This window comes from Protobothrops mucrosquamatus, unplaced genomic scaffold (genome assembly GCF_001527695.2).
Source record: "Protobothrops mucrosquamatus isolate PMUCROS unplaced genomic scaffold, P.Mucros_1.0 scaffold7, whole genome shotgun sequence".
NCBI classification, from domain to species: Eukaryota; Metazoa; Chordata; class Lepidosauria; order Squamata; family Viperidae; genus Protobothrops; species Protobothrops mucrosquamatus.
Window position 1 is genome coordinate 3,108,558 of NW_015386394.1, and position 19,369 is coordinate 3,127,926.

At 38.6% G+C, this 19,369-nt stretch overlaps 2 protein-coding genes across 3 annotated transcripts in view; one reads left to right on the forward strand and one right to left on the reverse strand.

Moving 5' to 3' along the window:
• The first annotated feature begins 4,353 nt into the window (after window positions 1-4,353).
• LOC107282415 (reticulocalbin-1) lies at window positions 4,354-15,844 on the forward strand. 2 transcript variants are annotated; one of them, XM_015810192.1, is made up of 7 exons: window positions 4,354-4,419; window positions 7,651-7,892; window positions 9,578-9,771; window positions 10,321-10,493; window positions 12,764-12,824; window positions 13,064-13,263; window positions 14,942-15,844. In XM_015810192.1, the coding sequence occupies exons 2-7, from the start codon at window positions 7,660-7,662 to the stop codon at window positions 15,047-15,049; spliced, it is 969 nt and encodes a 322-aa protein (XP_015665678.1). In that variant the 5' UTR covers window positions 4,354-4,419; window positions 7,651-7,659; the 3' UTR covers window positions 15,050-15,844. The 2 variants fall into 2 exon arrangements, with proteins under 2 accessions (XP_015665678.1, XP_015665677.1); XM_015810191.1 differs by having other exon boundaries at window positions 15,680-15,844.
• Window positions 15,533-19,369, reverse strand: part of NOSIP (nitric oxide synthase interacting protein) — a gene marked incomplete at its 5' end in the record, with an annotated part of 19,142 nt that continues 15,305 nt past the window's right edge. The window contains 4 exon segments of the mRNA XM_015810194.1: window positions 15,533-16,319; window positions 16,979-17,087; window positions 17,243-17,430; window positions 18,484-18,590. Of these exon segments, the coding sequence (XP_015665680.1) occupies window positions 16,248-16,319; window positions 16,979-17,087; window positions 17,243-17,430; window positions 18,484-18,590 (476 nt within the window). The 3' untranslated portion in view covers window positions 15,533-16,247.

Genomic DNA, 19,369 nt, shown 5'->3' on the forward strand with positions numbered 1-19,369 from the left:
AATTTTATATGGTAAAATATCAGTTTAGGATTCATTCGTTTCTAATCTTATTCTTTTAACATGCGTTCCCAAAGAAAAACCCATTGGCTTACTGAGAAAAGGAAAACATGTATTTTTCCACCTCTTTTGTGACTCTAGCCCTCTCCATATATCCAGAATTGCTGAATGCGTACATAAAAAAGTGAATCAAAATACAGTTAAGAGGAATATCTGATGGCAGCCGCAGGTTAGTCAAAGAAGCTATTAAAAGCAAGAGCAAAATGGTTGTTTTTCTCATGTACTGTAGTGGTATCAAGTTCAAGCACATCATCAGCCATAAAAGTTCCCTGGATGACTTTAGACCAGTGAAACACACGCACCCTGCAATTGTCTTCATGTGGTTATTGTTGTAGCAGACTATGGCAGAAAGGAGAGTTATGCAAGGCCACCTTCAATTCCTGGACGAAAGGTAGAATTTGTGTATTTATTTTTTATCCCACCTTTATTATTTTTATAAATAATTTAAGGACGCAAGCATCCCCTTCCTCTTATTTTGTCACACTCCCACTATATAGTGACTGATCCAAAGTCACCCAGCCAGCTTTCATGCCTAAAGTGTAATTAGGAGGAAGTAGGAAGCCAAAAGATAACTGGAATAACAGGCAAGTTTGGCCTTGGAGTACAAAATGAAGCAGGGCACAGGCTGATAGAATGTTGTCAAGAGAATACGATGGTCATAGCAAACACTCTTTTCCAACAACCCAAAAGATGGCTCTACACATGGACATCACCAGATGGTCAACACAGAAATCAGATTGACTATGTGCTCTGCAGCCAAAGATGGAGAAGCTCTATTCAGTCAATAAAAACAAGACCAGGAGCTGACTGTGGCTCAGATCATGAACTTCTCATTGCAAAATTTAGACTTAAACTGAAGAAAGTAGGGAAAAATACTAGGCCACTCAGGTATGAACTAAATCATATCCCTGGTGAATATACAGTAGAGGTGACAAATAGATTTAAGGAATTAAATCTGATAGACAGAGTGTCTGAAGAACTATGGATGGAGGTTCGCATCATTGTACAAGAGGTAGCAACTAAAACCATCCCAAAGAAAAAGAAATGCAAGAAAGCAAAATGGCTGTCTGAGGAAGCTTTGCAAATAGATGAGGAAAGAAGGGAAGCGAAAGGCAAGAGAGAAAGAGAAAGATACATCCAATTGAATGCAGAATAGCTAGAAGAGATAAGAATGCCCTCTTAAATGAACAGTGCAAAGAAATAGAAGAAAACAATAGAATAAGGAGAACCAGAGATCTCTTCAAGAAAATTGGAGATATGAAGGGAACGTTTAATGCAAATATGGGCATGATAAAGGACCAAAATGGCAGGGACCTAACAGAGGCAGAAGAGATTAAGAAGAGATGGCAAAATTAAACAGAAGAACTATACAAGAATGAGCTTAGCATCCCTGATAACCACGATGGGGTGGTCACTGACCTCGAGCCAGACATCCTAGAATGTGAAGTGAAATGGGCCTTAGGAAAGCTGAGCAACAACAAAGCTAGTGGAGGTGACAGTATTCCAGCTGAGCTATTCAAAATCTTAAAAGATGATGCAGTAAAAGTGCTGCACTCAATTTGCCAGCAAATTTGGAAAACTCAACAATGGCCACAGGATTGGAAAAGGTCAGTTTACATTCCAATTCCAAAGAAAGGCAATGCTAAAGAATGTTTGAACTATCACATCATTGCACTCATTTCACATGCAAGTAAAGTTATGCTTAAAATCTTACAAGCTAGACTCCAACAGTATGTGGATCGAGAACTTCCAGAAGTACAGGCAGTATTTCGAAGAGGCAGAGGAACTAAAGATCAAATTGCCAACATATGCTGGATCATGGAGAAAGCTAGGGAGTTCCAGAAAAACATCTACTTCTGCTTCATTGACTATGCTAAAGCCTTTGATTGTGTGGATCACAACAAATTGTGGCAAGTTCTTAAAGAGATGGGAGTACCAGACCATCTTATTTGTCTCTTGAGAAACTTATATGCGGGTCAAGAAGCAACAGTGAGAACTGGACACGGAACCACTGATTGATTCAAAATTGGGAAAGAAGTCCGGGAAGGCTGTATTCTGTTGCCCTGCTTATTTAACTTATATGCAGAGCACATCATGAGAAAGATAGGGCTAGATGAATCAAAAGTTGGAATTAAGATTGCCGGGAGAAATATCAACAACCTAAGATATGCAGATGATACCACTCTAGTGGCAGAAAGTGAAGAGGAACTAACGAGCCTCTTGATCCGGGTGAAGAAGGAGAGTGCAAAAGTTGGCTTGAAACTCAACATTAAGAAAACCAAGAACATGGCATCCGTCCCTCTCAATTCCTGGCAAATAGATGGGGGAAAATGGAGGTAGAGACAGATTTTATCTTCCTGGGCTCCAAGATCACCGCAGATGGGGATTGCAGCCAAGAAATTAAAAGACGCTCCTGCGGAGGAAAACTATGGCAAATTAGACAGCATACTAAAATAAATATCTCTTTTTAATTAATTTTAATTCTGTGATTGTTGTTGGTGTTTTTTAATCGATTGTCAGCCGCCCTGAGTCCGCAAGGAGAAGGGCGGGATATAAATTTAAATAATAAATAAAATAAATAAATAAATAAATAAAAAGCAGAGACATCACCCTGCCAACAAAAGTACATATAGTCAAGCCCATGGTTTTCCCAGTTGCAATGTATGGCTGTGACAGTTGGACCATAAGAAAGGCTGAGCGCCAAAGAATTGAGGCCTTTGAACTATGCTGCTGGAGAAGACTCCTGCAAGTCCCCTGGACTGCAAGGCGATCAAACCAGTCAGTCCTAGAGATCAACCCTGACTACTCTTTAGAAGGCCAGATCCTGAAGTTGAAACTCAAGTACTTTGTCCACCTAATGAGAAGGAAGGACTCACTGGAGAAGAGCCTGACGCTGGGAAAGATTGAGAGCAATAGAAGAAGGGGATGACAGAGAATGAGGTGGCTGGATGGAGTCACTGAAGCAGTAGGCATGAGCTTAAATGGACTCCAGAAGATGGTAGAGGACAGGAAGACTTGGAGGAATGTTGTCCATGGGGTTGCGATGGGTGGGACATTTCGCAACTAAAAACAAAGTAGCATCTAAATAAATAATAACAACTTCACTATTTCACTCACAGGCTGAACGAAATGATGGCAGACCAGGAGGAAAAATTCTATTATCAGGCCATGATGACACCATGGTCACTTGCAATTGGGGCAGGTTCTAAGTTGTCTTTTCTTAAAGCCAGCACACTCTCATTCTCTCAGCACTGAATTTTAATTCCCACATTTTGGATTCTACTAGTGTGAACCGACCTAAGTCATTTTGCTACTTCAGATGGAGCAGTAATTGAGCAGTAAGTTTCAAACCCAGGTGCTCTAGGATCAATCTTACCAAGCAAAGTGAACACACAAGGGAGAAAATTCAACAAGTACGGTATTTCACCTCACTAGCAAAAACCAGTACAATAATGATAACATTTTATTCCACTGTTATAACTCTTGAAATCAATGACTAATGATAGGATAAAGCCAGCTTACTGGTGGATAATTTAGCTATGATTTACTTAGCCTGATGGGTTTTTTTGTTTTTCTTTTTGATTTTGTACAACACACAAAATGATAAAACCACACAGGCCACATTTACATAGGGTAAGATGTGATTAAAACACATCAAAAACGTGAGAGAAAGTCGGTGAGTCAACCTCTCCTGAGTCCCTTAAGGAAGGCAATGTGCCTCGGATAAGATGGAAGAACTTCAAATGCTCCATAGCTGCTTGACTGTGGATAGGAGAGAAGGATGTCACATCTCCTTTCCCTTAAATAGCAACATTATTTGAGCACGTTCAGGGAAATAGAAACAACTGAAGTTGAAACGATGGAAGGCAAGTCTCGGGTCTAAAATCCCGAATCAAAACTGATGAAATACTTCACACAGAATCGGGGTCCCCTTCCCCTTTTCACAATCCTGGGAGGCCGCGCGGTTTTAGCAGTGCATTTCATTTAATTCTAGCATTGACTGCCAAAAAAGGGGTGGAGGTAGATTATTGAAGCGCGCCGGGGTGGAAACAGAGAGAGGTGTCCTTCTGTAGTTGGCCGATGCGAAGTGGGGAACACGGACGACCCCAAAAAGAACCCGCCCCGCTGGCCTCGCCTTCCAGGCGCTGCGGGAAAACGTGGGAAGAGGGGAGCTTTGTGTCAACGTGGCGCAGACGGACCAGTCCCCGAGCGCTCGGCCACGCCCACCATCCCAGCGTAGACCCGGATTGGATATTGCAGAGATGAGGGGCGTGTCCGGGGGGGGAAGATACCACAGGAGTGAAGAGATGAACTGGGGAAGCATTCCGAGAGTGGGCTTCGTGGGCGTTGCAGCTTCTTTGGGTAAGAGGTAAACGGCGGGAAGAATCAGCAGGAAGAATCGATACTGGCCTGGGGAGAATTAATGGAAAGGGGTTGTGGATGGGCAGAATAGAGATGAGGTGAACGAAATGAGGTCCTCGGGGGAGTCGGCTGGCCGTGGAGAACTTAATCGGGAAAGGAAACCTTTTCCTTTGTTAAGCATTGCAATTTGGGGCCAGCTCTTGGTTTGCCTTGCAAGAAATATGAATAGTGAGCGGACCCGATGGTCGGGAGCCACAGAGTAGATCGAAGCATTCAGAGAGGTGCTGAAGTACCTCTGGCGCATTGTGGAGCTATTGGAGCAGAGTGTTGTGGTTTAGAATTGGGAGGAGGGCATCTAGAAAACGGAGCAACGTGGCCACATGTGAAGTTTTAGGGGCAAACTCCCGGGGAACGTTAAAACCCTCTTTGAAATGGATAGCAGTAACTACCTCCTGCTGAGAAAGTTACTTATTCATCCATCCCCGAGTTCGGCATCCTGCCCTGGTTTTTATTTAATTTGTGTTTTTTATTCCTATCTACCACCTAGTCAGATTTTTCTCCATGCTATTTCATGATATGGAATATCAGGTTTTTTTTTCATTTGATTCCTGATTGAGAGATGCATTTTCCACCAAAAGCAATTATAGAGATAGTGTTTTAGCTCTGAATTCCACAGATTGTGTCTTGCTGGAGCAGGGACTCCTGTGCTTCCTTCTATCTTGAACTGCGTTCATTTGTCTTGCATTTGAAGACAATCATATGGGGAGAGGGGATGAAATATGAAATATTTTTTTCCTTGAGAGTAATTATATCAGTTTGTTTCACCACAATCCAGTATAAAGTCAGTAAAGACTTCCTAGCCCTAGTTTTCTGTTTCAGCAGTTCAACAATATTATTCTGAGTGGGATGGTAAAGAAAGAGGTTAAAGGAAACTGAAATGCAGAAAGTGCTGACAACAGTTATCTGAATAACACTGACCATTCACAAAACAATAGTTGGGTAGTAGTGAATGGCCAGTGTTAATGAGATCGTTATCACTGTCTCCACTGTTTCTTCTCAACCTCTTTGTCCCTTTGCCTCTTCACCTTTTTACTGAGGAAATTAATAAATGAAGACTTGCATTTTTGGGGGGAGGGATAGGCACCAATATGGAAGTGCTTCTTCCAGAATGTTTTTTTTCTTTTAAAACTCTGTGGTCTTGTGTATGCCTCTAGGAATTCTTGCGTTTCTTTATCCAAAGTTCAGACAGGTTAACCAAACCCATCAATTAAGCTGTGGCCCTTGCTCTGACTGAGCAGAAAGGTTTCCACCATAATAGATTTGCTATTCTTTAAGATGTGGAATTCTTAATCTCTGAACTTGGTTGTTTGCTTGCAGACATTTCATTATCCAAGCAGGTAACATCATCAGGGTAAGTACCCAACCCGCACTGGTGATGTTACCTAATTGGGCATTGAATTCTTAATCTCTGAACTTGGTTGTTTGCTTGCAGACATTTCATTATCCAAGCAGGTAACATCATCAGGGTAAGTGCCCAACCCGCACTGGTGATGTTACCTAATTGGGCATTGAAACATCTGCAAGCTCAGATAACACCAAGAACTCCCCATGTTTTTAACCTTGGGCTGCACATATTCTCTTCTGTTGGTATTCTTCAAAATGCCACAAGACTTAATTGGTTTTTCAGTTTTTATTGTAGTGAAATTACTTGTTAAGCTGGTTTTGTGTAGTGGCAGAAGGCTGTTGGGTTTCATTCAGTCCAGGATCTGCCATAGTACAAGGAAGTTGGCAATGGATGTGTCCTTTTTTTTTACTATAGTCTCAGATGCGAAGCTGTGTTCCCTTTCTGTGTCACTTTGTTCTTCTGTGTCACTTTGTTCTGGACAGAGCAGGAACAGTGTTCATTGCTTCAGGAATTGGGCATTTTGTATTCTGGGCAGCAAACTGAGAACTGGCCTAATTTGCTTCTGCTGCTGTGATCTGCTGATGTTTCCCCCCCTTGAAAGCTGCAGCCCTTCTTCCTGATGCCCACCTCCAACAGAACCTTAGAGAATGGTAGAGCTTTGTGTCCGGATTAGTGCAGTAGGATGAAAGGAAGCAGAATGATTAAACAGAGAATATAGCTGGGAATGGGGACTTGATGATCTTCGGTATGGAGAGAGGCCCCAGGACAAAATCAGGTGATTGGCAACTTATCTGTAGCATATGACTTCAATCCTACATGGCAAGACTGTGATTGGAAGGTAAAAAAAATCAGTCATAATTGGAAAAATTCCAGTGCTGAGAACAAGTAACAAGTTGCTGGATTATATGAGACTGGGAGATCCTGCATCCAACTTCTTACTCAGACATGGAGTTCATTTGATAACTGGGCCAATCTTTTTAAAATCAGTTGTTTTACAGAAAGGTAGTCATGATTCCCTAGAATGGAGTAGAGAACTACCATATAGGAAAAGCATAAACATAATATACAATTTTTAAAAAAAGGGGGGGAAAGCAAATAGAAATATGGAAGCAAGATATTAGACTCTGGTATCTTGGCAAAGAGAAGAACAAAATTATCATGTTAATAGCGTCATTAGAATTTGTAGAACTTTACCAAGTACAAAAGAACAAGCCCAACTCCAAGGATCTCACAATGTAAAATGTGATAAAAAGAATGGTGGGAAGGAGGAAGGTTTGGCAAAAAGGATAAGCAGAGGATGATGATATGAACCGAGTGATAGCAGGTTAGCTCTCTTAATGTTTAGAGATCCATAATTTCAGATCATGGTAAATATTATTGTCTAAGATAGGGATAGGCAACGTTGGCTCTTTTATGACTTGTGGACTTCAACTCCCAGAATTCCTGAGTCAGCATGAATGGCTCAGGAATTCTGGGAGTTGAAGTCCACGAGTCATAAAAGAGCCACGGTTGCCTACCCCTGGTCTAAGACATCTAAAGGGCACCAGTTTGGATATGGACACAATGGGGTATAATCCACAGAATGGTGGATTATACCTTATTCTAAGGTAGCCTTAGAGGAGGATTTGAAGGAAATTAGGTAGTATTCTCTAAACTCTGGGCAGCACAAGAGAATGGATATCATATTTTTAAAAAGCAGGAGTTCTCAAAAACAGTAAAGATGGATGGGTATGAAGAGCAAATTTTTCAAACCCTGATGTATCAGGATATGTATATAATGTATGTGTTATGTGTTTTCCTCATTCATCATTTATTTATTTTCCAAGAGGTGTACAATGGCTTGGCAGAATACACTTTGCTGCTATTATCTGTTGACCGTATGCCTCGTCTGGGCCCAGGCCAAGCCACCCCCTGACAAGAAGGATCGTGTCCACCATGGTCAAGACTTCAGTGATCATCCCCACGATGACAGTCAAGACTTCCGTTATGATCATGAAGCTTTTTTAGGCAAAGAAGACGCCAAGACATTTGACCAACTAACTCCTGAGGAGAGCAAAGAGAGGCTGGGGTAAAGATGCATTGGTGAAATTGAACAAAGAATTTTGCATTCCAAAACTGGGAGAGGAAAATCAAATGTCTAGTTCTGTAGGGTGCAGATTTCTTAGAAGACAAAGGGTAGATTGTAGCGACTTGCCTGTCCCTACAACTTATAGCGAAACTATAAATTTTTGCAAAAAATAATACAGTATATACTGTAGATCTGTTTAATGTATTTGAGCATAGGCAGATAACAGAAATCAGTTATTTGTTTTAGTGAGCTAATTGAATATCACATCAAAGAAATAAAAAACAAGTTGCCTAATTTGTAGAGCTAAAGAAATCAAGAAACGTGTTTTCCTGACTGGTTTAGTTCTTCCCGCTGGCCGGTGAAACCAGCTGAGAATAGTGATATATTAAGTACATGAATTGTAAGCTTGTTTCTCTAAGGGGGGATTCTAAGTATGCTGGCTTATTGTGTGCGAACTTGATTAAGGTTTGGTGAAACTGGTTACAAGCATATTTGAAACAGCTGGAGTTTATGAATTCCCTGTCATCTAAGCTTTATATCCATTCTTGACATGGCATTTAGCCATTTCAACTACATCACCAAAAAAAAAACCCTAACTAAAAACCTAACTAAACAAACAAATCTCATCATACAGGCTTTTTTTCTTCAGGAAGCTATTCTCTTGGTCAAACGCAAAGAAAGAGTGCTATGAATCCAGATAGTATAATCCAGCCATTTGAGAATTATTTCACTAAAATGATGTTTCTCAACCCTCGTAAAATGTACAGGGTTCAATTTCCAGAATTCCCCAGGCATCATGTTGTCAAGGTTGAAAAACATTGCTTAACAGCATCAAGTTCTCATTAGAAAACTGATCAGGGAAAGAGACTTTTCTTCTGGAACTATTAAATACTAATAAGGTATAGAAGGAAGTTTTCTATTTCCTGCTTTAAGTCACCCTTTATAAAACGGTGACTGTCTAGAGCAGGGGTGTCAAACTACCGGCCCACAGGCCCGACATGTCACACGGAAGCCACACCCACCCTATTGCCGGCAATGGCAAAACTGCCCCGATACGTCGCACAACGTCACGTGACGTCGCAAGTTTGACATGTCTGGCCTAGAGGGTATCAAGAAATAAGGCATCATTGATAGTGACTAACCAGACCATGCCTAAAGATCTCTAGTGAGCATGATTCTCCTATTACTTCTAGGTAATTGGTTTTCTGGTCTAACTTTATCATCTTTATTAAGGAAACACACCTGTGTGGTTCAAATTTTTTTTACATATGTTCTAGATCAAGTGCATAATTAAGATAGAGCTCTAAACCGGTCTTTAAATAATTGGTCCATCGGATCTTAATACCAGCCCTAATAATATGCTATAGATCACAAGTGTCAAACTCGATCGCATCACATGATATACCACATTTTTTGCCTTTGTGGAGCCAGGGTCGGCGTGGCTTGTGCGTGACACATCCAGACCGCAGGCCACCAGTTTGACACCCCAGCTCTAGATCATCCATTCCCAGTGGTTCCCTCCAGAAACATTAGCATTTCACTTCTCAGAAATCTTAGCCTCCACTCCCAATGTGTTCCATAAATGTGTTACGGGTGGTTTGTTTCTTTACAGAATAGACTAGAGTTGGGCAGTCCAGATAGTTTCTGTAAGCCACTCTCCTGAGTTTTTAGGCTTATTTTTGTAGGAAGATTGTGGACCGAATTGACCGAGATGGGAATGGTTTTGTGACTCAGCCTGAATTGAAGGATTGGATCAAGCATACTCAGAACCGCTATATCTATGAGAGTGTGAACAAGAACTGGAAGGACTATGACAAGGATAGTGATGGCCAAATCACTTGGAATGAGTTCAAAAGCACCACTTATGGGCACTATGAAGGTAAAAGGGTAGGGGAGAAAGGGAAAAATCATGTTTATGTGGGAGAGAGAGAGAGAGAGACGTGTTATGCTGGAGGACAGGAGAGCAGGAGGTACTGTAGTCACCTAGCCTGAAAAAAAGCAGATTGAAAAGATAGACAGTATTTTGAGAAGTTAAGTCAATGAGACTAATTAATAACATTTACCTCCTCATGATTGTACTTTGCTGTAGCTCATCAATAATTTCAAATTGCTCAAATTAGTTTCCTCTGTTATAGCAGTTGCTCCAGAAAGGGCCCCAAAATCAGCATTATAACACATACTTTAATTTCCTAATGACCACATGTCACATTACAAAGACCTCACATTGCACTTAATACATAGAGAGGTTTGGTTATTAGTCAAGATATAAGCTCATTCTGGAGAACTGTTTCACGGGCATCATCTTTTTTCTGTGAGTGATTATGGTCAACCAAACCTGGAAATCCTTTTCTTGTAGAAAAATAAGTGTTAATTATCTGCTCAGGTATACTGGGGGCTTCACTGATGCTTATGTTTTTGCTTTCTTCAGGAGAAGAGTTTGGTGATCTTGACGACAAGAATTCATATCGAAAAATGTTGGCCAGGGATGAGCGACGATTCAAAGCTGCTGACAAAAATGGAGATATGAGTGTGACAAAAGAGGAATTCACAGCCTTCCTTCATCCTGAAGAGTTTGACCACATGAGGGAAATTATAGTGACGGTGAGGCTGGATATACTAACACTAAACAGTGCAAATTGCTCTGGTTTATCAGGCTGTATGAATCTAGTCATTGTGGTTTAGTCAGGATAGCATGTCACAGCAGATTGTTTGGATCCTTCCTAATCAAGGGAGATTTCTACTTCCTACCTAAATTGCTTTCCCATAACTGTATTTGCATAGAATTAGAATTTCAAATTCAAATAGAATCATCTCCATTTATTTATTTATCACATTTATATGGTTGTCCATCTCATAAGAAGCAGTTCTGGGCAGTGTACAACAATCAGTAAAAACAACAAAATAATGATTATAAAAATCAATAAAAGTGAAAATACTAAAATTCATAGGTTATAAATCTTATATACACCTACACCTACAACAAATGAATTGGAAATTCTATTGAAAACAGAATTTATACATATAATAAAAGCAACACTAAATGGTTGCTTAGAGAATCCAAATCTGGATCCACATTCTCTTTTTTTGCTATAGTTGATTTTAACATAGTTTGACCACAGTGTTCTCATTCACATGAAATTTCAGTCATAAACCATGATTTATGAACTCTATTACTCCCAGCATGCTAAGCCAAAACCAAGCAAATTGCAGCTTTTAATATAAAGATCAACAACTTTTTCACTTGGTGGGTATCAATGTGTTTTTATATAGTATCAGGTAGGCAAAAATATTTTAATATATAATTTATTATTCAGTGGATGCCATCTACTAGTATTATGGGTTAATCTTCAACTTAACATGTAAATTCAAATACCGTATAAAAAGCAATGCTTAGTCAGGTGAGTTTTTCTCAACTATAGCAACCAGAAGGTGCGTAGATTTCAGTTCCCAGGATTTCCTAGTGGGCAAGCTGGTTGGGGAATTCTGGGAGTTGAACTTTACAAATCTTCAAATTACTATGTTTGAGAAACACTGGTCTAGATTCTTGGCAAGGGATCAGAGAAACTTTGTTTCAAAACGTCCCAAAAATATCAAGTAAATAATTATACCAAGACTTTCAAATAATACATAGACTTATAAAATTTAGGAGGTTGGGATTTATCAAGTTGAAGCAAAGATCAAAGACCAAGAATTATCTGAATCAGAATAATCTGATTGCATGCTTCAGAACAGGATTGTCTTGATCTTCCCAGCTCATGACAGCTATATTTGTGACAGCTCCTCTTAGACACTTTGCCATTAAAAAATCCTGTTTTTTGTGATGGATGGTTTATATGTATTGGTTGGGTGGAAAACAAATGTATTAGTTAGCACATAGATGTCACTTGGGTTACTCATAAAAGAATGGAGCTGAAACTGCTGCAAGAAATTTTGCACCAGCTTCAGCAGCTGTTCTTCAAGGTTTATTTTATTAAAACTTCTATTCTTGCCTTGCAGTTTCTATTTATACTGTATTCTCTTTCTCCCCTTTCCTTTAACTGTTCCTTACCTCTCTTGTGAAATGTTAGATTTTTTTCTTTAGAAAATATTTCAGATGGTGTAAAGGATTTTGTAATTACCAAATGAAGATGTAACACTATTCTAGCGTCCTATTTTTGAATCCTGAAAAATCCGGAGCTCATTTTTTAGATGGGAAAAGGTAGCAATAATCTGATTTATGCTTGTAATATGATAAGTAAGAATGAAATGTGGCTACTGCTACCTCAAAAGCTGAAGTGAGATGCTGATTTAAAATGCTCCCTATATTTTTTAAAGAAGGAACAAAAAAAAAATCCCTCTTAATATTCTGTCTGCTGTCTAAACTATGTTTATGAGTTTCAGGTAAAAAATGAATATTTTCTCCTTAATGTCTAAGTAGTCCAGTATACTGTGTTGCATTCAGCATCTCCTTTCTCCCAGATGCAAAGCTGACTATAATCTTAGAGAAGTCTTTCCCAATTTTCTCCAAGATGATAGCATACATGGAAACAGCTGTGTGTTACAGTAGCTGCTTTGCAAGTAGAATTTGTCAATTCAGACAAATCTGGGGAAAATCTCATCTGAGACCCTGGAGAATCATTGTTGATTAGAGTGTAGGTGCTCCTTTGAGTAATCAAGGGCCAAGCTTAGAAAGCAATTATGACCCACCCATATTTTCCAAGACATGACTTTCCTTGCCCTGCAACAGACATATACTACCAAGCATCTAGGAACAGAAATTGCCTTTTATTACAGGCACTATTTCTTGAGGTTTTGGTATCTTTTTGGACAAATCTTTGTGGGAAGATGTACTATCTCTGTACCATTAAGAGTTACCCTTCTCACTTTTTCAGGAAACCCTGGAGGACATAGATAAGAATGGTGATGGCTTTGTAGAAGTTGATGAATATCTTGGTAAGAATATAAGAATTTCTGCCTGAATGGCAATGGATTACCCCCTATTAAGATGTAGGCTGGTTTGGGGCAGAGCTGCAAGCCTTTTTTGAGTGCAGAGAGAGGAGATACTGAAGACTCAGTACCTCTCCTATCCCATTCCTTCATTGACTTGGCTTGATTAGAGGAAAGATTCTACTTTAGTCCAGCACCTGGGGTTAAAGGGGATTTTTGGTATCTCACTTATTCTTATTGATCAGGTGACATATATGCCCCTGAAACTGGGGAACCAGAACCTAGCTGGGTGACAAGTGAACGCCAACAATTCTTGGAACACCGAGATATCAACAAAGATGGGAAAATGGATCGGGAGGAAATTGGGCACTGGATCCTGCCCACAGATTATGATCATGCTGAAGTGGAATCCAAGCATCTCCTTATTCAGTCGGACAAAGATCTGGTAAGAACAATCCGGGCATAGGGAAGGAGCTGCGATGCCAGGGGAAGGCAGGAGTTGAGATATGTGGACTGTGTGTGACCCACTAGCATTTTTTTTTTTGACAGAGCCCAAATTGGGTGAGTCCCCAAGAATTAAACTTGATTTGAAGATTTTACTTTAGGTAATTTTAGCTCCAGGTCTCTTGACCTGGATATGAAAGTAGAAGTAAAAGATTTTGATTCTCCCTCAAATCACGCTGGGTATCAATGCATTCCTTAAAGACTTCTGTCCTAGTTTGCTTGTAATTGGAAATTATTACCGAGTCCAATGCAAATTCATGAAATGAAGAAATAGGTCATTTTTTAATTATGAAAGAAAACTATTTTTGGGAAAGGAATAGAATTTAAAACAGCCCATTCTTTCCTTACTTTTTCCTCACTTTATCTGTTTCAAAAACTGTGCTTATACTCTACTTTCAAAAAGCTAGTGCAATCAGGTCAAATCTCTGGCAGAAGCTACTTTAGTTAACCTACAAAGGGAGGAAGGAAAAAAAGCATGTAGCTCACCAAACTTTCATTATAGGCTTGTCTACTAATATTAGGCAGGATCTGACCAGTGCTACCAGTTACCGTAAAATTTAATACTTGAAGCTCATCTTTATTTATTCATTTATTCATCCATCTTTTTATTTATTAAATTTATATGCAGCCCATCTCTGTTCGAGGCAACCCTGGGTGGCAGCTGCACCTCTCTATATAATCTATCCACAAATGCAGTTTTAACGCAATTTCAAATGAATACTTGAAAACGTGCCCTTGACCATCTCATCTCAATTAAGTGGCACAAGGCTATAAACACATCCAGCTTCTAGGACACTAAATGTATTTTCAGCTCCGCAATATCAGTCAAGACCCAAATTTCATCCTCAGGGAAGCTTTTCTAAAAATATTGGTCATTAATGAGAACATTAGACTAAGGATCAACCATACTCTTAACAATCTTTTTAATGTCTGTCCTCTAATGAAAAACTTCCTCTCCTGTCCATGAGAATAGAAAACTGAGTTTCCAAGGTATGCTTTGTTACTGCTAAATTTCTTAAAAGAAAGCAAACTTAAAATTAAAGCAAAACACTCTCCCACTTAAAGGAAGGAGTATGTGTACAATGTCAAGATCTCACGGACATTTTGTTCAGGATGGTGACTTGTGGGTGGCTTTGTGTCACACACTGCCAATTCCTAGGATATGCAACTTCCACTATTTGGCTCCAATTGTCTATATGTTTTGAAATAGCAAAATAGAAAGCGAGCAACTCAGAATGTACTATTGTAGATCTTTTTTTAAAAAAAATCATTCGGGGGGGGGGGGAATAGAGCAATCTCTATAGTGCCACTAAGAACTTTAGCCCTCAAAATGAGGGAAAATAATATTTAATAATATTTAAACCAACTGCCTCCTCTAATGATCTATTGTCGCATGAACTGTTCTAAGAAGCTGGAAGCACTCATATTTTAAAACAGTTTTCCTTCTCCCTGAAAAATTAATACAAGTGGCTTTTAAGTTTTATGTATAATTCACTAATAACACAATATAAGAATGTTAAAAAATAAATGATTGGGATGTAATTGGGTTATAATTGTGCCCTTCTCTCCTTGCTTTTCTATTTCTTCTCCCACTGCTTCTCTTCCTCCCCATATCGCAGGATGATAAAATAACCAAGCAAGAGATTTTGGACAATTGGAACATGTTTGTGGGGAGCCAGGCTACCAACTATGGTGAAGATTTGACAAAGAAGCATGATGAACTGTGATTGGAGTGGGGGGGGGATATACAATAGCGGGTTTTCCCTTACATGGGAGTGGGAGAAGCACACTCCAGAAGGAATTGCTGTCTATTTATTGTTGGAAGGGCCTGCTTAAACTTTCTTCAAAAAATAATGTAGCTGGCATACTTGGGTGGTTTCCCCTAGGATCCATTCCTGTTCTTCTGCAGCCTCTGTCTCCCCCAAAGCACAGCGAGCCCTTGTCATGTTATGAAGATCTCCATGTTCCAGAGGCATTTGGGAAGAAGGAGATTAAATACATCCACACCTTTCATCAGTGCATCTAATCTCTTCTGTAATGTTCTTAATGCACTTCAATTCTTCCCTTGCAAGTTCCACACTCTAAGGGAAAGCAAAGATTAGCTCCTTCAAATGTTTCCCTTCTTTTAAGAAGACAAATACGGCTGTTTTCTTTTCAAACACTTGTCTGGGACCTGTTGGGAATAATGAAATAACCACTCGGATTCAAAATTACTTCCAATGTCTGTTTTATATAGATAAAAAAAAGTTGAATGCAAGTTGAATATATTTTTAAGCATCTTAGTGGTAGCCAATACCTTGGATAAATATTGCTTATCTAGGCTTGTAGTTCTTTCTCTGTACCCTTTCCTTCTCCAGGATAACAGGCTTTCCCGGGATGAAGTCATAGAGATGATGAAGCACAGCATTCAAAGCGCCAAAGAGTATAAAAACACAGTTGATCACCTGGGGGGCCGCCAGGAGTTGTGATCTCTTAAAATTGTAAAATTTTGGATTACTAATAAAATCATTTCCCAACCTCTCAAGATATTGTGCCATAGATTAGACAACAGAAGAAGCAGCAAGATTTTAGGGGGGGAAAAAGTTGATTCAACAGAAGAGCATGTCACTTTTTAAAATAGTAATCAATTTAAAAGATACACTGAGCCTTTGATTGTGTGTATTTTCCTTTCCAAGATAGAATAACTTGACAATTAAAAACTTGACAATTAAAAACTTGACAATTAAAAACTTGACTCCTAAAACTAAGCTATTGATCACACATATCCCCAAGTTAATAATTCTTTTTAAAACTTTTAAGCAAGCCTGGTTTAAAAAATTACAGTATACTTTGTCTTTCTTTATATGCAATATTAGCGCTTTTAAGCTAGCAGATGGCAGTTGGCATCAGGTGGAGAATCATCTCTTTCTTTTCCACCTGAATGTATTAAGCTTGCATCACAGGCCGAGATTTCTTGGCTTCCAGTTCCACGCCTGACCCTGCAAATCCTGTGCCACCCTGGAAAAAGAGAAAGCCCAAGTAAGGGAAGAGGAATGGCATGATGAAGTAAAGGACCACACTTATCCTGTCCTTGATGGTTAGGGAGTTTATGTTCTGCTCAGCGCTTGGGCTGGGCAACATTACAATTGAAGCCCAAACTGCTTTGCTTGATAGCTAATCTCAGGGTGTGTGATTGTCCTGGGAGGAGGAAATTTTCTGCAAATGTTCAGAAGCGTTCAAGGTATGTAGTTCCCTGCCCTCAAATTTGCATATCATACTTTGCTCTAAATGTGGGTTAACAAAACAGGACTGATGCATTCATGAGACTTGCTATTTTAAAACCTCCCGTATCACAGTGACATACATATGATATGATATCTGTACAGATCTTTGAAGCGCTAGGATGTTTCCAATATTTCACACAATACAGAAATTACTTCAAAACCCAACTGAAGAACTGCAGGATGGTTACCTTTTACAACAAAATGATAGGAGTCATTGCTTAGAAGGCTAAAGGAAAGCCATCTTACTGAGAAACTTCCCAATAATTAGATCAACATAAAGATGTTAAGATTGATTTCAGATCAAATCTCCCTCCACCCTTCAAATGTATTGGACCTGCTAAAACTGCCTATTCTGGAAGCCCACAGGACATGTGCTTTAATAGTCAATCTCACCCGTTGTAAAACTATGATGTCTTTGTCAGTCAACTTCTCCCCATTCATTGGATCAACCATGTCCTTCTTGATAAGTTTTTCCACACATTCCAGAGTCACAACTGAGCCTCTTGAAGAAGAAGAAGAAGAAGAAAGATTATATCTTTTACATATTAAATGTAAGACAGATTCCCATGCTTGGAAGCAACTAGAGATTTCATCTGATAGATAGCCTGTTGGTAAATAGCTTTTCTCACTCCAGAACAGCCCCATCTCATTACTCACGATGGACGGAGCACAGCACAGGGGACAGAGTTTCCAAGCATGTCTCGTGTGACAGCACACACATAGCGGTCCTGCCGGTTGATTAGTCCAACGCGATCTACACTAGGATCTACAAGGGTGAAGTGCACTGGAATCAAATCTTTCAGCTTCAGTGGATTCCTACTCATGGGGCAGTACACGCACTTGTCCTAGAAAAAATGACATGAATAAGATAAACTGGGATAAGATAAAATAATCCTAGAAACTGTGGGACTGTGAATTCTAGCCCTATCTTAGGTACAAAGTTAGCTGGGTGAATTTGGGTCAACCTTCAGCCTTAGGAAAGAGGCAGTGGCAAACCATTTTGGAAATCCTTCCAAGAAACTGCAGAGACTTCTCCAGGCAGTCACCAGGAGTCAGCAGTGATCCAAAGGTACGGCATACAGACGCAGATTAGAATAAATATGGAAACATGTATTCTAATCCTGTCTTTAAGCAAGCCCTCAAATATTCAAAATTCAAATGCTTTATTTGTAAGATCTGATATGCAACTGGAAAATCAGAAAGTGCATTTAGTTCATTTAAATATATATCTATACATGCCATACATCATAAATAAATTTTAATAGTATCTTCCAGGTAACCTGACATTCTATTCCCCCCTATAGGTGATCCTTAATCAGCAAATAAGGAACTTTATATATCTGGATCATTTAAACATGAATGAAATTTTTAAAATATTAGGCGAACAGTCATTCTGACTAGTTATGGGATTTATGGTTCAATAGATCTGGACTGGACCAGTTTGGAAAAGGCAAGACAAGCTTTTTTAACCAAGAGCCATGAACAAAGAAAAACCAGGCTAACAGAAGAGCCGTTAAGTAAATGAATTAGGTAAATTTAAATCATTAAGTAAATTAAGTAAATTTAAAACATTAGGACTTCTCCTAAGAACTCTGAAACTAAAAAAAAACTTTACTTTTTAGTTTCACAAAAGCTTTGTGAATACAGCACCATATTAATCCAAGATTGAGAGGTTTTATAGTTATTTATAGACATGGCAGTTAAGCTAGTTTAGTTTTATGGTGTACATAATAGAATCTTGAAAAGGAATGACAAAATAAAAACCATATTGATTCAAGCTTAACAGTTTTTGTTGTTCTTTATAGAAACCATGGCAGTTAAGCTGATTTAGCTTTATAATGTAGCCAAACTGTAAGACGGTTTGGTGAATCTTGAAAAGGAATGACGAAATAGCTCACTGGTTTTGGAATGGCTTTGGTCTTGGCCTCAGGTGTCAGCGAAGGGATCCAAAAACTTGGTAGCTGTTTGGCCTTTTCTCCATTGCTGGGCCCAGGTTGAGAGTCTCCTATAATATAGAGAAGAACACAATTAATAAGTTCTACAGATTTTTTTTATAGATATTTTATTGGTTTTTAACTATAACAATCTCCAGTGCCTGGTGTACAGCGTGTTGTTTTGGTTTATATTTTAACAAGAAAAAAAGGACAATAATAATTAACAGTCAATAATGATTAAATTTAATAATTCCATAATTAATATATTAATTAATAATACATTTCTTTGATCTTCCCTTCTCCCATTTGTATTCTCCTTCTTCAACCTTAGCCAAAATATAATTCTGAATATTTTCAATATATAAATGATTAGGTATAGGCATTTTTATATTTATACAAATAATAATAATCTCTATATATAACATTTTTTTCAGCTTATATTATTCTCATAACCATCATCTCATTAGTTCAGCATACATCCTATTTTTATAATTTTTGTTCGCTTAGATTCCCTTATATTCAATCCAATCTTATCAGTCATAATTTCTTCATATTAGTCATCACTGTCTAAATTTTTCCATTTAAGTACATCATCCCAATATTTTATGTCACGCATTATAAAAATACTATACTTTTTATCTGTCTTATAGTATCTAGATATAACATCCTTTTTAATCAGTTTATATTTTACTTATATATTAATAAAAATTACATCAACCTACTATTTTAACATTTAATATATTATAAAACATACTATATTACTTAAATCTCATTATCCTTCTTGTTATAAGGCCCCTTTATGTTTGAAATTCTCTGTTCTTTTAGCCATATTCAAACAAATGTTTATTCA